A 25,445-nucleotide genomic window follows, 5' to 3' on the forward strand; every position below is an offset into this window, starting at 1 on the left:
AATCATATTCATACATCTGAGACTGAACTAGATATAAAGATATCACAACACCCACTAGAACTGGTTAATTAGATATGCCCGTTATTTCTTCACTATTTACCGAAGAAAAGTATGAAGAAAAAAAGACTAATTTGGTTTAATTATGGTTACATAAAAATTATGTAAATATTCAAACATTTGATGAAATCATCATACTCCAACCATAAAGAATTGTAATTCCTAATGGTTAAGCAGCTTTCAGATATCATTAATAAAATACATGACTGTCATTAAAAAAATTATCATTCAGTGCTATTGATTTTATAAATAACCTTTTAGGTTAGGCCCTGCCATACCAAATTTCCTTTCTGCCTTTTTTTTTTTTTTTTTTGAGACAGACTCTCGCTCTGTTGCCCAGGCCAGAGTGCAGTGGCGTGATCTCGGCTCACTGCCAGCTCCGCCTCCTGGGTTCACGCCATTCTCCTGCCTCAGCTGTAGCAGCTAGGACTACAGGCATCTGCCACCACGCCCGGCTAATTTTTTGTATTTTCAGTAGAGATGGGTTTTCACAGTGTTAGCCAGGATAGTCTCGATCTCCTGACCTCGTGATCCACCCGCCTCGGCCTCCCAAAGTGCTGGGATTACAGGCGTAAGCCACTGCGTCCAGCCCTCTGCCTTCTTTTAAAATAAATCAGGTAGACCTAAACTAACTTAAATGTTCTCATGAAAATCAGTAAACAGCTTGGTTTTGTATTAACTTTTAGATCTCCTCAGGAACCTACATGTGACAAATTGCTAAGTTTAACACCTTAATATTACTAGTAAGTAGCATGAGTGGTAGACTATGTCTGGACTCCACATCCTGCCACTTCCATTCCAGTATCTGGACCACATCACCACTAGGAGTATGGAGTTAATCATCAGTATGACACAGCATTGAAATTCTAAGCACTGCTGTTACTAATTTTGTTAATGTATGCATATAAACAGGTATATAAACACTAAAGCCATAAAAGAGCAGTATCTATTTCTTTAGTACTAAAAGAATTTCAACTGTTAGAAAAATGAATTGGCTTAAAAGACAAAAACAAAGCAAAACAAAACAAAACATGCATCTTGAAAGTTAAAAACAAACAAACAAGAAAAAGCCAGTTGAAGTATTTGGATTTAACTTTACCCAACTAAGACATTCACACAACATATGCATGTCAGTCTCCTGTTCAGTCCTAGAGCCTGCAGTATTGTAATTTATTGTGAAACCATGTAACCAAATACTTAAATATATCCACAACATCTATACCACAGAAATGCATAGTACATAATATACTAACATCTCAAAATAAACTTCTATTACAGTTTTATGCAAATTATGGTAAAAGATTATCACCTGCCACATTTTGAAATGGCACCAACTTCAACATCAATGCACTAGTCAAAATCCTTACTAGAAGTGATGTCTTCTGCATTATCATCTGAACATTCAAAATCAAGCTGTTAATCTAATAACCACAGTATGTTATCATTTAAAATCACTGTATATTTGGATGTTAAAGCAGGTAGTAATACAGCAGGAAAAGTGTTTCTAATTCACAGTTTCAAAAATAAAGGGTGCAGTTTTCAAATATCTGATTGCTTAAAATTGGTCACTCAATTTAATAACTGCCTCCTTCAATACATGTAAACTATGTTTGCACAGCATTAGGAGATGTCTTTTATTTCAGAATTAGTTCTTACTGTTACAGGAGCACCACAAATTTTAAGGAAGAGGCTACAGTGTGAAATGAGCTCACTGAAGGATATGTTAAATAAAATTTTAACTACAATATAAGGTACTGCAAAAGCTTTGTTCCCCAGCACAGATCCCTTAATCAGGAAAAGTAGTGAACACTTACCCAATACAATATGTAAATTCGCTCTACAGGAGATGGGGAAAAACCTAACTCAACTAAAAGAAAATACTATTGTTAGCTAACAAACCTGTGATAGCTGGCTTCAGAATTTTCCTAAAAATAAAATTCAAAAGCATACACGGTATTTATATCCTTTGATAAGGAATGTAGACATCCAAACGGAATGAAAGAAAAATCAGGTTTTAAGAATTTCTAAGTGGAATCACACGCACACAAATGGGTAACTGAGAAAAACTGAGCACTTAAATATTCAAAATTTAAGTAAGAAGATTTATAATAGAAAAAAGTGGCAAATTGTTACTGTGACTTGATTTTCTGAAAACATCTGCAAATTCACACTGGCATTAAGAAAACCCAAGTCTCAAAAATTCTCCTTTCTTTCTCTCCAGATAATGTGTTTTCTGTGCAAAAATAAATATCTGAAAATTGCACTAATACTTATTTTAACTTCTATATTATGAATAATCTGCACATGCTGCTTTACAGACGATACATATTTGTAAACTTGCTCATGCAAAATTAGTGTGCGCAACAGGGATATTGTTAATTTTCATACTTAAAAATGATACCTTATTATCTTTTAAAAATTGCCAAACTCTCTGAAATGGTTAACGAATCTTATATGGATATTCTTGTCTGCCAGCTAAAAATCAATTTATGTTGCTGAAAACAAAAAGTTATACAAGAAAAAGAAACATGGTTTTTGTTTTGCAAGATTTTTGATTTTTAAATGAGAAAATTTATAAAAGAAAGAAATTCATGGTCACAAAATTTTAACATTTTAATCCTAAACATTACAGGGTAAATAGATACTGGACCCTATCTCCATACTCCATAAAATCCTAACTTTTAGTTTCCATTTCAAATGTTGCTGTAACCACTAAAACACTAGTGGTTTTACAACCTCTGGATTATGGAAATACACATTTCTGAAATAAATGCTACAAAAACAACAATGGAAGAAAGCCAAACAAACAGTCTCCATGAAGGAAAAAAAGTGGAACATTTTGAAGCTTTTAGACACTTCTCTTTCCATGTCTTATGATTAACCTGTCAATTCAGTGCATTGTATGGTCATATGTAATGGTCCCCATGGTGAACAAACATCTAACTAGTGTCCATTGATTCCAAGTTAGTAGATGATGAATCTTTCTGGATACTTTCAAAGATAGCCGCCAGCTCAGGGTTTGAACTGATCTGTGACTGGAATTCACTCATCAGTGGACTCTTCTCTGCTTCTGGAATGGTTAGCAGTGCTGCTACTGCTCTCATGGCAGATCGCTTTAATTCATCTTGTTTTTCAAACTCCTGCTTTACTGAGTTTGCCTTTACCTGTAAGATGGAGCAAACTTAGATTACATGCTATAAAAGGCAGCTCTTACATGAACAAAATTTAAGCACATAAGATCTTCCTGGTAAAAGCTATTCTCGTAGGTCCATAAGGCATATTACATTCTAAGAACAACTGTTTTTAAACTTATTTTTAAAGTAGCTGTCTCCTTTTCTTTTAAGGGAGTATTTTACACAAAGCCCCATTATAAAAACAGAAAATCTAGACCCAAATGATTCTAACAAAGAGAGGAGGACACTCTTTGTTTCAACTATCTGCTTAGCAAGTCTCACACTTTAGCCCCCATCAAGAAAGTACTCCTCTAGCTACCCTATTCTTTGCTATACTCTATTATTCACTTTTTCAAACACACCATATGATGACATCTCCAGGCCTTTATTCAAAGCCCGTTTCATCTTCTTGGTGTAAAAAAAAAAATCTTGATTTTTCGAGGTTCATTGCAAATGTTGTCACCCTAATATGAAACCTTCTGACTCCCCTTCCAACCAGAATTAAAAACTTCCTCTTTTGTGGCCTGATCACATTTTATCCCATATCAGTACTTCAAGTATGTATCAGTACTTCAAATATGTATCAGTACTTCAAAATGTTAACATATTGATATAGCAATAAACAAAAACTTTTAAGAATAGCCATTAACAGTGCTAAGTTTTATAAAATATCAGTATTCGATAGGTTAACTTTTTAAACCAACTGCTACACAGAGCACTGGAATAGTTATATTTGGAAAGCTAGAGAAAAGAATTGGCTAGGAATCCCCAATACACCAAGTCTGACCTAGGTTGATACTTATCATTTCTTACCTTAGTTGTACATGTTGCACGTAATGGCTCAACAAGTCGGTCCAACCTCTGCAGTACTGCACTTGGACAAAGGGTAGACAGTCTCACCAACATTAAAAATGTCAGCATCTATTAGGAATAAAAAAGACAGAATTTAGATTTGACATCATTTTCTAAAAACAAAATTCTAAATTCTGACAAATCCTTTAAAGGAAAATAACTAGCATGCCAAGTAAAGCTTCCTTTTAATGTAATCTGCCAATCAGAATCAGACAGATTTGTCTCAAACCTTACCTGAATTAAGTGCTAAAGAGACCTCACCAGATTGTATTTTAGGTGAGGTCTATCGAGCAGCATATTATAGGTGAGGTCTCTTTAGCATTTAACTCAGATAAGGTTTGAGACAAATCTGTCTCAAACAGATACAAGAACTAGAAAAGTGGTTTTCAATCTTGGTTGCACATTAGAATCATCCAGAAAGCTTTAGAAACATACCCATTCTTCAAGCCCCATCCCCAGAGAGTTTTACTGAACCTGTCAGAATACGGCACACATTTTTTTTTTATTATTATTTTTTAAAGCTCATGTGCACCAGAATTGAGAATCATAGAACTAGAAAATTACTGAACTGGAACACAGTTTCATAATAAGTTTCCACTATCATAACAGAGTTGACCAGTTATTCAGATTAATCCATGTAAAACCTGATAACCCATAAACCTTTTTCTCTTGGACTATAAACTCATAGAATTAAACAAGCACGTCCTTTTACGTCTTGGTGGGGAGGCCCTCTTCATTGAACTTTGAGAGGCTCAGGTCACTACCACACATGGAAACCTAAGAGTAGGAGTTCGGGTAGTATGGCTCAATTACTGCTGAGTTACCACTTTTGTCCCGCTTGGCCAAAAGCCCTAAATGGAAGAGTAGATGAAAAAGACACAATGCATGTATTTTTCATTTTTCAAATCACCCTTTTACTGTTCACATTTTAAATGGAGATGAACACACAGGAAAACAAAGAACACTTATATGCAAAATTCATTATCCAAACATAAGACGCAGTATGATTTCTCTCAAGTAGCTTCTACAGATTGTTTTGTATATCTGAAAAGTTCCATGTCCTATAACAAAATTCTTGATATTAAACACAGTACATTATATTGAAAAACAAAAATTCCTCATTCAGGTAAATGATACAGTTACAATTCAGACTAGCCCCCAGGGTAGCTCAGGAGAATTAATCAAGACAATGCTAAGAAAACCCTCCATGGGTAGCAACTATGGTCCAATGTTAAGACAGGCCAAAAAGTTACAGATTTATACTTTAAACAGCACAATCTGTCGGGACTTTTTTGAGGGAAAGGATCTAGGGACTATTCACTAAGCAAGTGGGCACACAGCATTTTGCATCCACTGCCACTTCCTCCTCCAATAAAAAGGGCTCTGGATCTTTCTTACATGTCAACTGGTGTTACACTGCCTATTACTTTTGCACTTTATAGTTTACAATATGTTTATCAAAATCTTGACAGACAACCTGATTTTTCTCAGACACATGAGGAAATTACAAGGGTGAAAGTTGCTCTAGCAAATTCTTCTTCTAAAACATTGTATAAATAGGCACAAACATCTTACCTTAATATCATAATGGTCCTTCAAACCATCTTCAACATGATTTAGAAATTCAAAGATATCAAGTCTATCAAGACAACTGTCTAGAAGTGTGTACATACACTCAAATGCTGCCTTTCTAATATCCAGACCATCATCAACTGTATGTTTAAATGGACCCATTTCTACCTGTTAAAGCAAAAAAGAACATGTGGATATACAATACTTACGTCAAAGACAAGCTCAAATAAACAGTGTGATCTAACTTACCTCTCTTATAAGCTCCTTTCTAACTTTTGTTTCATTGTAAAGATGCGGAAGAACAGTATCCAATAGATCCCTTATTAATGATGGCTTGTTATGTGCTGCTGAATTAAATGTGACCAAGGCTACTCTTCTCACATTCAAATCTGGGTCTTCCAAAGTTTTTAGGAAATCACCTGAAATATTACAAGAAAAGCAACAGACAGACATGATAAACTTAAAATACAATATACATTATATTTTCTCTAAGTTGATATAATTTATTTTTGGTGGTGTCATTGTTATTTCTTCAGTGACGGTCAGGGAAGAACCTGATGAAACACTAAGTGAACCATAAAGTTTCTTTCAGCAGCAAGGCAACTATCATTTCTGAAGGTGAATATATTTTCAATTAATAATCCACTCTCAGCACTTACAATGCAGAGGGTATGGAAGAAGAGTCCATAAAGTTCCTCAATATCACTTCTATAGATATAAGATATGACAGAGACAGCAGCTAAAAAGACTAATCACATGCATGATTCTCCTTGTAGTTCACTAAAAGCAGCAACAAAAATATTTTTAAACTAAGTTCAAAATAAGAATAAAAAAATGAGGTGAAGACAGACCCACTGCTTAATAAAGATGGAGTACTATTAGCAGATATACAATTAATCAAATGAAAGAGAAACGTGCCTCCAAAAGCCCTACTTTATTTCTGTCTTCAGTAAGAAATACACGAATTCACAGGAAAATAATACAAAAGGAGAAAATTGAAAGCTAACATAGGACAAAAGCCAGAGAAGCCATCTAGGTATTTTAAAAGTCTGCTTACTCTTGCAAATGTGGGCAAGAAAGTATAATGCAAAGATCTTTGGAGTCACATGGTTGGTGGTTCAAATCATTTTACTTGTTAAATGTATGATTTTGTGCAAGTTACTTTAGGCAAGAACCTCAGTTTCTCAGTCAATAAAATGAGGATTATAAACCTTTTAGAGCTATACTGAGCAGAATAAATGGCGCATATATTGTTGAAGACAATGTCTAGTACACACTAAGTATTCACATGTAGCTATTATTCATCATTATATGATCTCAACTCTATCATCAGCAATCTTTTAGAATACACAGGGAAATGTAGGAGAGATAAAAGACTTGAATGCCAACTTGAAAAACCAGCAATTTGAAAATATGGGAGGAAAGAGAGACTTCAGATACTGTAGATTGGCAAACCCAATGTTGATATCCAAGAAAGTTCCAGCACTGATTTAAAAAAAAAAAAAAGTCTGAGAAACAGCGTGGTTTCAAAAACAATATAAATGTACCAAACTAATCTCCCCTCCCCTTTATTTGCATACTAAACTGGTAGATTAGAAGAGTAATTACAATAGAGTATATATCTGCTTTCAGTAAAGCATCTAAAATATTGCTATTATGGACAAAATGGTGTCATGAACTAGCAATTTCAATTTTTAAAAAGTTTCCCAGGTGGTTCTGATGTTCAAATAGTCACGAATACTTAACTAGATCATAATTCAATTAGAATGCTAACTACCTAGCTGAGTAACTGTATCAACAATGCATACTGGTTGACTGCTGTCAACATGGAAAGATATTTCTAGAGATATGGCATGGGCCTCTTCCTCTGTCCTATTTTGCATAATACCAATGTCCTCAATAAATATATCAAAGCAGAAAATGGGTGGGGGAAATGCCAATAAGAAGTTTCTCACATAGACTTTAAATAATTTCTAGGCCCTAGCAATAGAACCCATTTGTGCCTGTGCTTTCCTTATTCTGAATTGGCAATCCCTTTCTATGCAGTTCAAATTTTATATTGTATTTTTTTTCTTTCTGGCACACTGCAGAATGGCACAAAGCTACAAAGCTTCTTTGCCAAATCCCTCAGTCCTCCCTGATGGTTATCTCCATTATCCTGTCCTCAAGAAAGCAACAAACTAAATTCTAAGGTGTTTTTGGTTATTAGCAAACTCTAGGAAAACCAATGATAAAAACAAAATGCAAGGAGGTTATAAAATCAGAAATAATCCCAAAAGCTAATTCTTGTCTTCACAGAAATAGAGAAGCCCTAGTTTTTCTTGGGTTATCTCCTCTTAGTTCTTCTGGGAATTAGCTCTCCCCCGCTTTATTTTTTATTCTTAGGTTATTTTGACCTTAAATATGGAAATCTCCACAGATCTCCTTGGGTGTTAGAAGTAATAATTGAAATTTGAGGCCTTAATAGCTCAAGCAAGACTCGTTTAAATCTAGGGAGAAACTTCAGACTGGCCATATAAATGTAGTATCTTTTTGCTTTATCCACTAAAGCTATCTTAGGTCACCCCAAAAATATGGCTATCAAATCTGTAGTTGACTCTAAAGACATGCTGGTATATTACAACTTCATTTATGTGCAAAATCATCTAGGAATAATTACAAACAATATAGGCAAATGCAATTTGTTAAAAGTTGTAAGATCATATCAATTTTCTTTTAAACAATTATTTTATAAGCATTTTAATTCCTCGATATTTCTAGTTACTAAGTTCAAGAGTTTCTTGAGAATTCTAAAGTCCAAAAATCAGTATGTTTATCTTTGTTTCCACTTACCTATGCAGTTCTTTAACAGTGGATCAATAGGTTGTGGATGGTCAGAAATTGTAAATTTCACAGCCGTAACCACTGAGCTTCGGGCATATGATGAACCTAGTTAAAAATAAATTGCAAGTCTATTGGTATGTAGTCCACTAAAACTCACGGACATCATTTTTAAACCACTTCAAATAACACCAGTGTCTTCAATTCCTTAGAATTCTCCTTGGCCAAGAAGGGTATTTCTTATTGCACGCATGAATCCAAAGGAGCAAAATTAACTTACTTATGAGCACAAAATATAATCCCATTAGATTTCAAAAGAAACAATTCCTTCTGGGAAGGAGGGACTTGAAGCAGCAGTGGAGGATCTCGCCCTCACAAAACAGAACTAGCTAAATCCAAAACCGCTTAAAAATCTTCAAATTTTTTACTAAAACAGAAAGCAATGTCTAAGAATGAATGGCTATTACTGCTATTAATATTACTACCTTTTACTTGTTCTAATGGGGATGACACTGGTAAATCTGAAAATTCTTCCAGAATCTTCCATTTGAAAAAAGTACTATCACCAATTATACTTATTGTAATTAGTATCAACAAGCTCTTCAGATTATGTTAATTCATTAGATACGTCTTTTCCACATTTTAACACAATATAGTAACATTAAAATGTAGTTATCATGAGGAATTAGAACAGATTTAACCATTATCTAATTACCACTCTATCCTTTAAAACAACAAAATGTCATTTGAATATCACTCCATACTACGAAAGAGAGTTTTTTTCATCACATACTTAGCTTTTAGGTTTAAGAAAATATAGACATGGCTTAACTTCTTTATTAGGTGTCTTTTAAGGCAACCAACTATCAATAAAAAAATTTTTAAGTAAGAAAATCTAGATACCTACCTGATATCAAGTACCCCTTAAGCCGTGGAAGGAGAGTTTCTGGATCAATTAGAGTGAGTTTTCCTAGACATTCAGCAACAACATTTCTGGTTCCTTCCTCTGCACACTCACAGTGCTTTAGTAATAAGGCCCAGATGTTTTCAACATATGGTTTAAGGCCCACCACTGATGCAGAGCTAATAATTTCCTTCAAGGAATGAAGTAAAAGATACTGCCTTTTGGGCTGACTAGTTATTTCTTGCAGGACAAATGGCAGATATTCAGGAAGGTTGCCCACACTAATGCTGCCTAATGCATAGGATGCAGCTGATTTGACTTCTTCACTAGGAGATGAGAAAGCTTCTAGTATTACAGATTTTAGTTCCAACTGTCCACTTAAGTCAATATGATGCCCAACTTCTCCAAGAGAAAGTAGAGCTAAGAGACGAATGGAATCTGTAGACCTTGAGTTCTTGACATCTTGAATAAACTGACCTACTACAGCTGGTCCCTCTTTAGGGCATGCTCGAGTAAGGGCAGCTACACATTTGGCAATGGAATAATAAGACTGCTTATGAGTAAGAGCTGTGCTCTGAGAGTAAACTGGACCAGTCAGCATGCGCAACAAATCCATGTATCCTAAATTATTTGTTCCAGTGACAACCAGAGCTTGGAAAAAGTCTAGCATGGCACTAAGAGCTCCCCCCTGCAATAAGGGTGATCTCACAAGTCCAATAAGTTCATTGAGAATGGATCCGCTTATCTTTGAAAGGGAGGAGGGATATACTTTTGCCAAAGTGGTAAGAAAACTAATGGCCATTTGTGAAACATGCATATCACTTTCGCTGATAAGAGGTGGGAGCTCATCTAGAACTGCATCAATCATGGCAGCTGTCAAGCTGTCACTATAGTTTTTTATTAGAATATCAAGGGCAGAAAGAGTACCCAGTTTCAAAGCTCTCTGGTTTTTTCTAAGAAATGAAGCAAGGATAGGAACCCCTTCTCCCAGAACAGGCCTCAAATCTATCTTCAAAGGTGACCCAGCAATCAGTGTCAATGCCTTTACTGTAGTTAACCTGGTAATTTCATTCTTTAGTCTCTCCAAGAAAATCTGAAGTGTATTAGGCAAGTCAGAACCCAAATTGTCTCCAAGGTTGCAAATAATTTGTCCCATACAGGAAATAGCCCTTTCCTTGACTTCCTGATCAATGTCAGCTGCTTTTAATCTCTTAATGGTACAGGTAAATAGATCTTTGATATAAGGAGTTGCATCAAACGAGGAAGGCTGATCTAAAGGACGAATTACTTTGACAAGCTGTTGAGTAACAAGAAGTGCTTCAGATGTAATTTTGTAAAATGGGTCTCCAACACAAGCCACCACTGGAGGAACCAAAGCCTGAACGTGAGGATGGAAGACTTGAGGAGAATGGTTACAGAGGATTACGTATAGACATGACAAAGCATCGATCTTCAAATTCGATGAGCTTGATTTATCATTCAGTGAGAAAATGATTCCTAAAAAGCCAACAAAAAATCCAATCATTGCTGTGCAGACTATTAAGAAAGAAAAATTAAAAATCAACCCCTATAGTACTGCTAATGTTCCCACTTCATTATATTATTTCTATAAGTAGAAATTTTCACCATCTACAATAAATATTACAGCCAAATATTTTAGGGTAAGACTTTTAACCTTTTACTTACAAATTTCTAACTTCAGGTATTCAAGATTGTTAGATTAAAAAGTTAGCTCTATGTGCATATTAAGTTGTCATATATATTCCTTTAAAAGGAAACAATTATTTAAGCTTATCTAAGTCCTAACAAAAAGGCTACAATAAGTCCCAAAAGAGATTTATGTTTCTTTCATACCTGGTACAAGTACAGGAATGTGTTGAGTTAGGGCCCCAGGTAATACATTTACCAGCTCAGTTAACATGTTAAAACAACACTGTCGGGTCTTCACACTTTTTTCTTTCATCTGTTTGTGAAGAGCTTTAACAATGTTGGGAACCTGCAATTATCATATACTCATTAGCTGGTTCAGCTGTTGGTGTTTCCTCAGTACACTTAACATGAATTATGGAGAATGAGGATAAAGGGAAGAGTTTATCTTTTTTTGTTAAATTCCTAATTCAGCTATCTACTGCTATTGCTAACACAAGATCAAGTTTGTTGCATGTATTATATATGTTCTCTTGTAACTATATTTGCTTGATACTGATAAGAAATTACAGAAAAGCTATCATTTAGCTTTCCAGAGAGCAACAAAATAGTCTTCCCTACTTAATTTTTAATTGTGAAACATACATGACTAAAAAGAAATTAATAGGCTGGGCACAGTGGCTCACGCCTGTAATCCCAGCACTTTGGGAAGCTGAGGCAGGCAGATCACGAGGTCAAGAAATCAAGACCATTCTGGCCAACATGGTGAAACCCCGTCTCTATTAAAAATACAAAAATTAGCTGGGCGTAGCGGTGCATGCCTGTACTCCCAGCTACTCGGGAAGCTGATACAGGAGAATCGCTTGAACCCAGGAGGTGGAGGTTGCAGTGAGCCGAGATAGCACCATTGCGCTCCAGCCTGGCAACAGAGCAAGACTCCATCTCAAAAAAAAAAAAAAAAAAAGAAAGAAATTAATCAAATCATATTTTCAATCAAAAATTTAGGAGGTTAATTTATAAATGGTATTTTGAATGACAACAGCACAGATAAAAATCAAAGGAAACAAGACAAATTATGGAAAAGCAACCATCGAACAGGTCCTTTTCTTACTTTCCATTTGCTGTTACAAGGAATCAACCTCACTTCAAATGTAGCTACAAGCAGCAGGGGTATGATTAAAAGACATCTGCTCTAAACTTCCTAATGTTTTGCTAGTCAGTAAAACAAATAGGGTCTCTACTAACAAATCTTACGGATGCAAAGCTATCAATGGAGCTTCTAGAATACCTCAACAGCAAAGCAAGTAGAGAGTAAAAACAAAAAAACCAAGAAAAATCCCAACAACCAAACTACATGGACACATACCCTAATTACACAATGATCTAAGAACTAGACAAAACAAAAAAATGGTCTAACTTTCCATAGCATTGTCAGAATTCCTGGCAACTCTACTGAGCAATATCTGACTTCTATATACTCACTCACTTGCATATATCCTCCATACACTTTATCTCATTTCCTTCTACAATTAATCTTCAACATTCACCTTTATGAGTAAGTTCACCCCAAAAATGTATTTATTTGTACTACTTAAAAACAAGATAGATACAGTATGTGTGTCCCGTCCTCTCCACTGGTTTAATCCCTGGCAATATCTGTTTTGTAATCTATAAAAATTGACCTACTATTTGTGCATCCCATAGGGCTGCTGTAGAGATTACATATAAGATAGGAGAATGCCTGGTATGTAATAAATATTCAATAAATGGGAGCAATATAATAGCTCTAATGTTTAGGATCTTAGAAAACAAATGCCCTCAAGTGAAAAAATGTGTATTTTATTAGTAAGTACTGGCATATATCAAGCATATATGTAGTAGGCACTACACTGAATGCTCTACACAGATCATCCAGCTCTCACAACCACAGGTAGATATTTCTAAGTACGTTCTTATTACAAATAAGAAAAGTGAGGTTTAATAAAATGACTAAATAACTTGCCCAAGATCACACACCTAAATTAGAAATGAAGTCAGTTATGTGATCGCAAGTAGTATGACTCCACAGCTCTAAGACTTCTCTATTAACATCAAAGATAAAGATTACTTTACTGAATCTTAAAATTATTTAAATATTGTTTATCATGTAAAGCCAAGAATACTTCAATTAGAATAGTTTACAAGTAACATAATATGAACATGCATTAACTATATAAACATATCCTAGAACTTTCTGCTTCTCTATAGATATTCTGGAACTCACCTTTCCATATAAAGACAATTTTAAAAGCATTGCATTTACTATCATGATTTTCTAAACTTTACTTTAAAACCCACCTGACTCTGAAGCATTGTTAAAGGTGTTTCTCCCTGTTCCATTGCATCAGGGTCACATAGCCAACTTTGCACAGGACGAGTTTGCTTCAAAAGAGAAAGGTATGCGTGAAAAACATCTGCCTTTACATTCTCTTCACGCTCTTTAAATCTGGATATTAGTGCAGGAGAGACGGTCTTGTAGAATTCTGGAAGCATTTCATGCCTTGTGCTAACTACAGCATCCAAGCACTTCGCAGCTGCACGTCTCACTTTCCAACTCATGTCATCATCATCACTGTATTCATCATCACTCCCTAAGGGTAAGTTTTAATGTAAACAGGCTATTAATGACAAGAGAAGTATATCATTTAAAACAGAAAATGAATTGATATTCTTAACCAAATCAGTTAATCTAACTTTCCGGTAACATATACAGCAACAGGTAGGTTTCAACAGAACTAGAACTTGAACAAAGAGCTTGTTATTTCTGTAAATCTGCACATAAATTAAACTTAAAAAACAAACATAATGGTATTTTTAATTAGTTAAACATTTTCTCATTTACTTTGTAATGAACTGCTGCTTATTTTAACCCTTTAAAATCATCAATTAACACATTCAACTTCTTTAGAATATAAATATTTATAGTCATAAATTTCCCAGCCTTTGAAACAAAATTCAAAGAACTTACTTAACAGCATAGGAAAAATCAAGCAAACAATCAGGGACTTTATAAGACAAACCATGAAATGGATTTGTGGTAATAGAGTAGGTGATAAAAAGAATGGTTACCAATCCCAAAACACTGTAGAACTAATTTGCTGGGAATAAAAAGAAGGTTGACATCAGCTTTGTGACTACAAGGCTTTTCACTCAACTTGTTGATAAGCTGTGAGGAACAAATATGTATATTCTAAACCTTTCACAATTTTGTCTTAATGTACTTTAACAAAACCATTTTTGCTTAATTATACCAAGAAAATGCTGCACACTTAACAGAGGACCATTTTTTTCCCCCTAATGCTAAACCTTAAACATTCAAAGCAAAAGCACTAAGAATTGTATCTCACTTATCTATACTTGATGGATAACATGTGTGTGAAATCTCCAGAAAGTCTTTCTTTCTAACACCATCAGGTTTAATTAGTTGGGTAATATGAAGTCAGAAAGGTGGCAGAAATATTAGCAGTTATCATGACAGTCTAAAATTATCTCACAATAATTTCTTTATTCTTAGATAAAACTATACATAGCCTTGAAATAATAGAGCGGAGTAGTAAACTTTTTACTGGCTTTTATTCCAATTAGCTTAGTTTGACAGTCAAATGTAGCCAGCTAGGCCTTAGAAGATTCTACAGTATACAACAAAATAATAAAATTTTCCAACTCAAAAGCTTAAAATTCACCTTAGCACATTACAGGAAAATACAACCAAATACTGCTAAATGCAAGACGTTTGCTTATTTACCAATATCTATTCAAATAAAGTTAAAAGATACTGCCAAAATACACTATCAAGTTAACAGCACATAAAATTTTTTCCATGTCAATACACTATGGCAATTGCCTCCCAGAAATATAAGCTTTATTAAAAACAAGATTATAAAAAATTAACAAATGTCCTTATTCACTAAAATTATGTTGATTTTATAAATCACAAAAACACCATGGTAGAAAGTCATTTAATGGGTATAATTCATATTAAGTGATAAAGCAGGTGAAGTACCTAGTTTGTTATACAGCACACAAAAAAACAAAATTCAAAACCTGGAATATACATTGCTACTGCTTTCTTCAAAAGATATTCATATTAAAATATAAGCTAAAGTTTCCCTTCATTAATACAACCCATTTATTGATTGCCTGTGTGTCAAGCACTGTCCTAGGCACTGGAATAAAGCAGTCAATCAAGAGATTAAAACATCTAGCCTTCATGAAACTTATATTCTAATAGGTAGGAGACCATCAATTACAGTATGTCAGAAAGTTACTAAGTGTGATAAACAAAATAAAAACAATAAAATGAAAGATAGTTCTGAGGTGGAAGACTAGCTGAGGGATGTGTGAAAAAGGAATCAGGTATGACTGCAAGGTTTTTGACCTGATCAACTAAGAAGAATGGAGGTACCATTCTGAGATGGAAAAGGCTAAAGAAGAACAGGTTAGGTGGGAGATGGGGAAGGGGCAGGGAAAAGATATTTTAGGTATCCAAGCAGCAATATTAATTAAGCAGTTGCATATGAATCTGGATTCACAAGTGAGATCTGGATTAAAGATAGGATCTGGGTTGCCAGCATATTGATATTAAAGCCAGGAGACTAGATGAGATCAACAAAAAAATCAAGAGTATAACAGGTAAGTTCAAGGACTGAGCCTTGGGATACTCTAAGTACAGTGGTCAGGGTGAAGAAGAAGAAACAGCATGGAAGACTGGAGTAATCACAATGATAGGACTACATCCAGGCTAGAATGGTATCCCAGAAGCTAAATAAAGAAATGTTGCTGAGAATGAGTAATACGATAGGCAGAGTCAAACATCTGCAATCTCATCCATCACTGGAGGAGTGGATTCAAGAGAGAATGGAAAAAAGAAAACGGAACTGCATTCTTTTAAGAAGCTCTGTTGTGGAGGAGAGAAACTAGGCAGCAGCTGCTAGAGGAGTATATGGTGTTAAGAAACTCTTTTGGTAGTTGTTTTTTAAAGATGGGTGAAATTACTGACTTGATAGGAAAGCTGTTATGTAAATTCATTCAAAGAATCAAACTAAAAAGTATTCTCAAAAATAACAAAAAATCCACCAACCTGTTTACCTAGTAATTTACCAACTTAAATATTTGTTATTATGATTCTTCCAATACAAACAGAAACAACTGACAATGAGCAACCCCTATGTCCTTGAAGTGCTGCTACTACTTTCCAGAGTAAATGTCATAAATCATCATGTGATGACATCAATCTTAGGAGCCTCAGAAATGTTGTAAGCTATTAATGAACGTTAAATGGGGCCTCGAACAGTATTTAGAATTTTTCATGAACTATGAATAAACAAACTAATATTCTTTCAAGCCAAGCTGCCCTAAATATGTATATCTACAGATTCAATTCTTTCTAAAACCTTGGTTTATCTCCTTACAAAAATGCTTTGTAGAAAATTTGAATAGTACTTAAAACCAAAAATCATACATAGTTCCTAGCCAAGAGAAAACAAGTGGTAATAGTACTAGTTGTAAATATACAGATTTTTTTCTGTATACTTAAAGAAATAAAATTGGGATATGGTGAGCAATTTTTGCTACATACTTTTCACTCACCTTATTAATAGCATTAATGAATGATTTTTAGACATGATTTTTTAATGTGCTGCATAACAGTTCAATACATGGATGCCCTCTAACTTAATTTGCTGTTGTCAAATATTGAGATCATTTCCCTTTTCACTATTATAACTAAATAAAACAAACAGTACAATTTCCACTAAGAATCATCTCCATCTATAAGTGTCTTTCACAAAAATTCAAAAGATTCTATTTAATTTGAAATACCTTGATCATCATCATCACCACCATCAGCATCCATTGCATTTTCATCTTCATCTTCATCATCGTAATTATAATTTGGATCATAGGTAAGATATTTAAGACAAATATTTATAATGGTAGAAACATGAGGATATACTTCCTTAGGACATCTAAAGACAAAAACAAAAGCTGCCTTGAAGAGCTGCATTTTACTCCTTGATTCATTACCTGCCACATTTTGCTTTATTACCAGCAATAACATAGGACAGTAGTTCCCAGACTGCCTAGCACCAATGATTCTTGCTCTTTCTCTCCCATGGACTTACTATTTTAAAAGGTTTACCTTTCAAATTGTACTTATTAAATCAATTTTAAGATGAACTCCCCTAATCCCGATTTTAACTATGTTATGGTTAATGTATGGCAGTATAGACAGAAATCGGTATATAATCAACATGTTATTAGAAAACCAAACCCAGATGAATGTGCTCTTCAGTAACTAGGATTATCTGTGGAAATGCCAGTGCATATTCACCTAGGCTTGGTCTTCTAGCGATGTAATGAGAGGACAGAACATATAAATGCCCACAGGGCCAGCAAATAAAAGAATACTTTGTGTTTCTCAACTAAAGGAACAAAAATGAATCCAACAATTTCTGATTTTCACAATATGGTATGATTAAAAGCCACTTCTCAAAACCAGGAGTGTCAAGGGATAAATGCAGAAAACAACCAGTAAGGTCTCAAGACACCATGCTACTGCATTAGTCAAGAGGAAAAATAATGTTACTTATCTTGTATTGCCTTCTAGTACACAAATACACAACTTTTACTAAGCTTTTAAAAAATATATTAGAATCAGTTTCCAAATTGAGAATCACTGACCTAGCAAAATGGATGTGACCTAAGAAATTGTTGAAAAGGCAATTCACTACTTATTTCTGACGAATAATTTATCCTGCTGGGCTTTCAGTACAGACTACATTATTACACTGGCATTTCTTCCCTTCTAAAGTAAACCCAAAATAATTATAAATACCTTTCCAAAATTCTTTAAATAAAGTCCTAACAATGACAAGGAAAATTTTCAAAATAAATGTGATGACCACATTTTATAATAGCAAGATGACATTAGTTTCAAATACTGTATTGTCTGTTATATCTGAAATCCAAAAGGCTGCTTCTCCTCACACACCTAATGTAGACCTTATGATTCTATTCTTAAGGAAAAACTTTTTGTAAAAAATAGAGATCTTAAAAACTTACCTTCTTACAAATGATTCAAAGGCTTGAATACAGTACTCTCTTAATTCATCATCATCTACATTGCAAAATTTTACCACCAAAGGAATTATCTTCTCAAGGTATTCACCTAATAAAAACATAATGGTTCTTTAAAAACATGCATTAATTTTTTTAATTAAAGAAAACTGTAAAACTTTTAAAGATTTCTTACCTATTCTATGACCAGCTTGCCTACTAATAGCAGCAATACATTGTATGTAGGTTCTTGTTGTTGACATAGAATCATTTTTGGACAACTCTGACAACAGATGTTCAATAAGATCTACAAAAACTATATTTCCACAGCTCATAACCAGATGGCCAAGAGCGATAATGGTTCTTTTCCTCACTGCAAGTCTAGGGCTGGTCAACTGGGGAAGTAGACAGGTCAGAATTGAAGGATGGAAATTAACAAGAAGTCCTCCTTGCCTTAAAATAAAATAAAAAAAAGAAAGAAAACAACAAATGAATTCAAGATGCCTGGCCACTACTAAATGTCTGGCCTCTGACCTCAATGCAAATATTCAGAACACAAATTTAGTTGAGACTAATTCATAGTGAAAGAAAAATTAAATTATCACTTTATCTACCAATGCAACTGAAACCTGAGCTAAGTGAATGCAGCACTGAAATTTACATTGCCAAACTGACTCCGGGAATCTAGACCTAAATCCCCAATTATAGGATATCTAATTGATTGGCTTGGGAAAATATTAAAAAAAACAACAACAAAAACCACAAGGTTGGGTGTGAAGGCTCACACCTGTAATCCCGGCACTTTGGGAGGCTGAGGCAGGCAGATCGCTTGACCCCAGGAGTTCGAGACCAGCCTGGGCAACATGGCAAAACCTCATCTCTACAAAAAACACAAAAATTAGCTGCGTGTGGTGGTGCATGCCTGTAGTCCCAGCTGCTCAGGAGGCTGAAGTGGGAGGATCACCTGAGCCTGGTAAATTGAGGCTGCAATGAGCCATGATCATGCCAATGCACTCCAGCCTGGGCCAAAACCTGTCTCAAAACCAAAACCAAACACAAACAACAACAACCCAAACCACACAATGATCTTGTCACTTTCTCCTTCCAAAATCTCTAAATGATTTTCTGTGCCAGGCATGATGGCTCATGCCTATAATCCCAGCACTTTGGGAGGCTCAGGCGGGTGGATAACTTGAGGTTAGGCGTTCGAGACCACCCTGGCCAACATGGTAAAACCCTGCCTCTACTAAAAATACAAAAATTAGCCAGTGGAGGTGGTGGGCACCTGTAATCCCAGCTACTCAGAAAGCTGAGGCAGGAGAATCACTTGAACCCAGGAGGCGGAGGCTGCAGTAAGCTGAGATCACAGAACTGCACTCCAGCCTGGGTGACAGAGTGAGACTCCATCTCAAGAAAGAAAAAAAAAAGAAATCTAAATGATTTTCTGTATTCTGACTTTCTGTATTGCTTTTTTAGGGGGGGATTCACAACACTAAAAAAACTGACCTTCTCTTGAGTTCTCCCTCTCCCTTATTGGCTTTCCTCTATATATAGTTTCATTGTTCCTGTTGTTCCAACACCCCTCTTCCAAATCATCTCAAATGTATAGTTCAATGAGTCACTACTACCCAAACCTGTGCCAGGACAATCAGTGTTCATGATTAAATCACGCACAGGACAAAAAGTCTGAATTTTCAGTTTATCAAATTAGACATAAATTCCTCATCCACCTCAACATGACCCCAACCTATCAGAATGATTTCCTACTGCTTTTCTATTCATTCTATATTCTAGGAAACTAGAATATGCTTCCCCATTCGCATACTACTTATGTATTCTACACCTGGGCACATCTACCTATTGAAGGGCTACCCATTCTTCAAAACCCAATTCAAACGCCACTTTCCATAAAAACAATTTTCTTGAATCCTTCCATTTTAAAACCCAAAACACACTATGCTCCCAGTTAGTCTTTAGTCCCATTCTGCCCTGTAGCCATCTGTGTTCTTATGTCCTATCGTAAAGTATAAGCTCTTTCAGTGCCAGGATGATAGCTCCTCACTTTATACACACACACCCACACACCCACGTGAAGGCACTTGATGGTTTTTAAGTTGACATGAATTTGCCACAAAAAACACACAAATAATGGTGGCCTATAATGAATATGAGAATCAGAAATTGACAGGTCCTTTAAGGTATTTTCTCCTAGGAGTTGCTTAGGTCTGTCTATGTTCTAACATCTGACTTCCAAAGGAAAGTGAAAAAGCAACAAATACATAAAAGCCAAGGTCCTCCCTCTCCTAAAATATGCACTATTAATATGGTTACCGAAGATTACCAGCATTCTTTTAACTGGAAAATCCGTAACTACCAGCACATCTCCTTATCTAAATACACCACTGAATGCAAGAATATATGAGTAAAACAAAACATGAACTGTGCTAAAAAAAATTTAAAATCACAAATTTTATTAATTACTTTAAAGAACTACAAAATGTTTACTATACAGTATTATATACTTATATGTTAGTGTAATTAGCTTACTTCCCCCTCACTCCCAATCACACAAATTGATAAAACAGCCACCATTTAAATATGAATAATTTCTGACCAAGTTTTATTGTATTTACTAGAAAGGGTTTTTAGTAAATTAATGTAGCATCTGTATTACAAGTAACGGAAATAAACAGGCACACTTACCTGCTCAACATATCAGCCATAATATCCAAGGCTTCTAGCTGAACAGAGACATCTTCCTGTTTTGCTATTGCACTTGTAAGACGTCCAGTAATCTTTTTACATACATTAGCAGCTAATGCAGAGCCTGCATGAATAAGAAGCCAATAATAATTTCAAGGCAAGCATGTTGAATTCCCTCTTATATTCATGGTAGTTACCAAATATTTAACAACTCCACACTTGATCATGAGACACAAGAGATCCAGGGCAGAAAAACACATCTTTCAAAACAGGCTGCTTTTCAATAAAATAACTTATAGAAATAAACAAGAATTAGACCAAATATTTAACAACTCCACACCTGATCATGAGACACAGGAGATCTGTGGGAGAAAAACACATCTTTCAAAACAGGCTGCTTTTCAATAAAATAACTTACTGGACATAAACAAGAATTAGAGATGACAACTTCAGAAGGGGTAAAGGACACAGAAAACAATACAGATGTCAGCAGATTCTTTCTACTGGATAATAGTAGATATTATAGATAATAGATAACTAGTAATAGTTGATAGATAACTATTCTATCTACTGGATAATCTGTATGCATTGGTATGAACGCTAGCTATGGAGCCAGTAGTAGCTGTAGAGCTTGCACACCTAGATTGAAAAGCAGCAAGGAGAGTTTTCTCTATTTGAGTCTTTTCTAGTAGACTAGCCTTTTAAACTTCAGTGAATTAAAAAGCATATATTCTGAGCTCCAATGCTTAGCAGCTTCTTTTAAAAAAAAAATTAGCCATAACTTTTAATAAGGTCCTTTCCAACCCAAAGATTCCGTAACTTCATTATAAAGCAGAAACCTCGTTCCAGGACTCATAAATCAGAATTGTTACTACTTACAGTAGGTCATGTTGTTACTGATGAGAGAAGAAAAAGAACAAGTCACTGTGAAAGTAAGAATCTGAATGGTTAAAAAAATTCTTGTAAGAACCGGAAATTGGCTCAATGCAAACACATTTCAATGAGAGAAAAAAAATTAAAAAATATATACATAGCTAATACAATTATAAATAACATACTTCTGAGTTGGTGAAATGTTTTATTGAAATAAGTAACTATTTAATAAAGGTAAAATAACACTGGTATGATACATTGAAGAAAGCATCCTTTTTGGATTAAAAGATAATGGATTTGAATCTTCACCCAATTACTCACCCAACTTCGGGTGAATTAACCTAATCTCTCTGAATTTCAGTTCTCCCATCTACAAACTAGAAGGAACAGTAAGACCTCCCATATGATTGATGTTTAGACTAGTTTACGTATGCAGCCTTTAGCATGAAAACTAGTACAGTGAATGATTTAAGTACATGAGTGGAAATAACATACCCAGACTACATTATTTTTTTGTTTTTTTATTTTTTTTGACATGGAGTTTCGCTCTTGTTCCCTAGGCTGGAATGCAATGGCACCATCTCGGCTCACCGCAACCTCCGCCTCCTGAGTTAAAGTGATTTTCCTGCCTCAGCCTCCCAAGTAGCTGGGATTACAGGCATGCACCACCACGCCCGGCTAATTTTGTATTTTTAGTAGAGATGGGGTTTCTCCACGTTGGTCAGGCTGGTCTCGAACTCCCGACCTCAGGTGATCCACCTGCCTTGGCCTCCCAAAGCGCTGGGATTATAGGCGTGAGCCACCTCGCCCGGCCCCCAGACTACATTATTACCAATCTAAATCTTCCCATGAAATAGGTGATAATCTCACCTTTTGCAGATGAGACAAAAACTTTTAGCCTAATAATTTTAGCAATAGTTTAGTAGTCAAGACCAATTCTAAAATTTATATTACCTACACATTTCTATCAAAGGCCAAAAGCTAATTAGTTGACAAATACGTTAATCATAGTTTTAAATTTGTTTAATTACCAAGTAGCTGTAAAAGGCTCAGCTTTAATTAAAGCTACTAGTAAACTGAACTATTCCACAGCTATGTCTGAATGGTGTTAAATTTTACATAGCAAATACTGACGCAAAGTAAAATTAATACTGGAAACAGTGAACTCATCAGGACGCAATATTTTGGTTATCTCTTCCCTCACTGCATAGGTTGGCATAACTCTAGTCTGCAGTCATGGTACACACAGTATAAAATCTTGCTCCAACATATAAAAATCCTTCACTGAAATTCATATTACATACAAGTTCAATCGAAATATTCATTTAACATTTATTTCTAAGAAAAATAAGGCTTCATGCTTTAATTTTCTTAATTGTCCAAAGGGATTCCTATGAACATCTGTAAGGACAGCCACCTCCCTCCCTCCTTGGCCAGAAGGGGAAAAAAGGGTGGGGAGAAATACCTCCACACAAAAAGAAATAGGAAGAAAAATGTGCTCTTGCTTACCACTGGAAGCTGGAGGAAGTTCTCCAATTACTGTTTTAAGACCAATACTTGAAATGTCTCGAAGTTGTTCTTTATCAGAAAGCATGTTAGTGCAGAGGGTATCTACAATTGTCTCTACTTGGTATTCTTTCACTTTACTCACTAAAGGACCAAGACTGTAATACAAAGAAGAAATTGTTTAAAAAAAGCTAGATAAGCACAAAAACAGGAAAATACATAAGTAGAAATGTTAACCTTTCTGCCTAGAACTTTCAAGATAAAGTATATACCATGTCTGTATCACAAATAGCATACAAATGACATAAAAAATTGTGATTGGTTAAGATTTTTGCAGTTGGTTTCCAAGTTTTTCTCATTGATTTCCATCCTAGTATCATGAAACTGAAGCTGCTTTCCGTATCATACCCCACGTCATACCCCTAAAGCTAATTAGTTGACAAATATACAGAAAACTTATTTTTTATTTTTTTGAGAGACAGGGTCTCACTGTTGTTCACACTGGCCTTGAACTCCTGGGCTCAAGCAATCCTCCCACTTCAGCCTCCTGAGTAACTAGGACTACAAGGGCACAACACCATGGCTGGCATAAAACTTTTTAATAGTAAGGTAAGGCCAGATGCAGTGGCTCATACCTGTAATCCCAGCACTTCGGGACGACCAGGCGGGTGGATCACTTGAGGCCAGGAGTTCAAGACCAGCCTGGCCAACATGGTGAAACCCCGTGCCTACTAAAAATACAAAAAAAATTAGCTGGGCGTTGCTGGTATGTGCCCGTAGTCCCAGCTACTTGGGAAGCTGCACAAGAATTGCTTAAACCCAGGAGGCGGAGGTTGCAGTGAGCCGAGATTGTACCACTGCACTCTAGCCTGGGCCAGAGGAGACTCTGTCTCAATTAATCAATCAATCAATAGGTGAATTAGGAGTCTGCTCCTAACAAGAAGTTTTTCCTACAATGGAAGTTCCATCCAACATATAGATTTAGCATCCCTCATCTAAAAATTCAAAACCCTCTGAGTGCCATGGTGGAAAATTCCACACCTGACCTCATGTGCTGGTCAGTCAAAGCTTTGTTTCGTGCAGAGAATTCTTTTTTTCCCTTCCTATCTTCAATGTACAGAATTACTAAAAATATCATATAAAATTACCTTCGGGCTATGTGTATAAGAGATATATATGAAACATAAATTAATTTCATGTTTAGACTTGGGTTCCATCCCCAAGTTATCTCATTTTGTATATGCAAATATTCCAAAATCTGGAAAAATACAAAATATGAAACACTCTGGTCACAAGCATTTCAGATAAAGGACACTAAACCTGCATCACTTTGCCAACTTTGACCCTTTCTTTCTATTACCAAACACCACCTCGTGAACCAAAAGAATTTCCACTGCCCTTGAATCTCCTTGAGGAGATTTATAAAACAATGTGCCTTTTATATTCTTGTCTAAATGTTAAAAGCATAAAGTAACTGGTTGTAAAGATGAAAACAAGTCAATACTACACTACCCTGTGCTCCCAAAGCACCTTGCATATACTTTTCTCATTACTATTATGGATGTTGTTACAAGTTTGCATTATGTCCACCAATTGAACCATTTCTTGAGGATGGAGGAAAGTCCTTCCTTTGTGTTCTTCCCATAGATTTTAGTAGGTAAGTTTGGTACATGAATCTCATTAAGACAGCAGTTCCCGACCATTTTGGCAGCAGGGACCGATTTCATGGAAGACAATTTTTCCACAGATTTGCAGGGGAGGCAGTTTCAGGATAAACTGTTCGACCTCAGATCATCAGGTATTAGATTCTCATAAGGAGCATGCAACCTAGATCCCTTGCACGCACAGTTTACGATAGGGTTCGTGCTCCTATGAGAATCGAATGCCACCGCTGATCTGACAGGAGGCAAAGCTCAGGCAGTAATGCTGGCTCGCCCTCTGCTCTCCTCCTGCTGTGCAGCCCAGTTCCCAACAGGCCAAGGATCTGTATGGGTCCATGGCCCAGGGTTTAAGGACCCCTATATTAAGAAGTCACTGTATTCAAAATTATTGAATAACAAAGACAGTATGGCCCCTATCTTCAAAAACTTAACCATCTGGTTGATGAACTAAGGAACTCACGTAACTATTTATGAAATGAAGGCATTCACTACTCTGGCATGATTAAAAACAAATTTAAAAAAACTTTTAAATGCAATGTCAGCATTTACAGGGTAAGAGACTGAACATTAACAGTCAGATTT

The 25,445-nt window shown here is 35.5% G+C and overlaps 1 protein-coding gene across 2 annotated transcripts in view; it reads right to left on the reverse strand.

Annotated features, from left to right (window-relative positions):
• Positions 1–985: 985 nt before the first annotated feature.
• Positions 986–25,445, reverse strand: part of CAND1 (cullin associated and neddylation dissociated 1) — a 47,826-nt gene continuing 23,366 nt past the window's right edge. Inside the window, exons 3-15 of one of the 2 annotated variants that reach the window (XM_003824783.5) lie at positions 23,206–23,360; positions 20,824–20,947; positions 18,317–18,573; positions 18,127–18,232; positions 16,885–17,030; positions 13,363–13,655; positions 11,233–11,374; positions 9,382–10,875; positions 8,487–8,582; positions 5,904–6,073; positions 5,658–5,822; positions 4,044–4,151; positions 986–3,221 (exon numbers count right to left, since the gene is read on the reverse strand). In XM_003824783.5, the coding sequence (XP_003824831.3) occupies positions 2,997–3,221; positions 4,044–4,151; positions 5,658–5,822; positions 5,904–6,073; positions 8,487–8,582; positions 9,382–10,875; positions 11,233–11,374; positions 13,363–13,655; positions 16,885–17,030; positions 18,127–18,232; positions 18,317–18,573; positions 20,824–20,947; positions 23,206–23,360 (3,481 nt within the window). In that variant the 3' untranslated portion in view covers positions 986–2,996. The other variant, XM_034935484.3, reaches the window with a different exon arrangement.

This window comes from Pan paniscus, chromosome 10, assembly GCF_029289425.2.
Source record: "Pan paniscus chromosome 10, NHGRI_mPanPan1-v2.0_pri, whole genome shotgun sequence".
Classification (NCBI taxonomy): domain Eukaryota; kingdom Metazoa; phylum Chordata; class Mammalia; order Primates; family Hominidae; genus Pan; species Pan paniscus.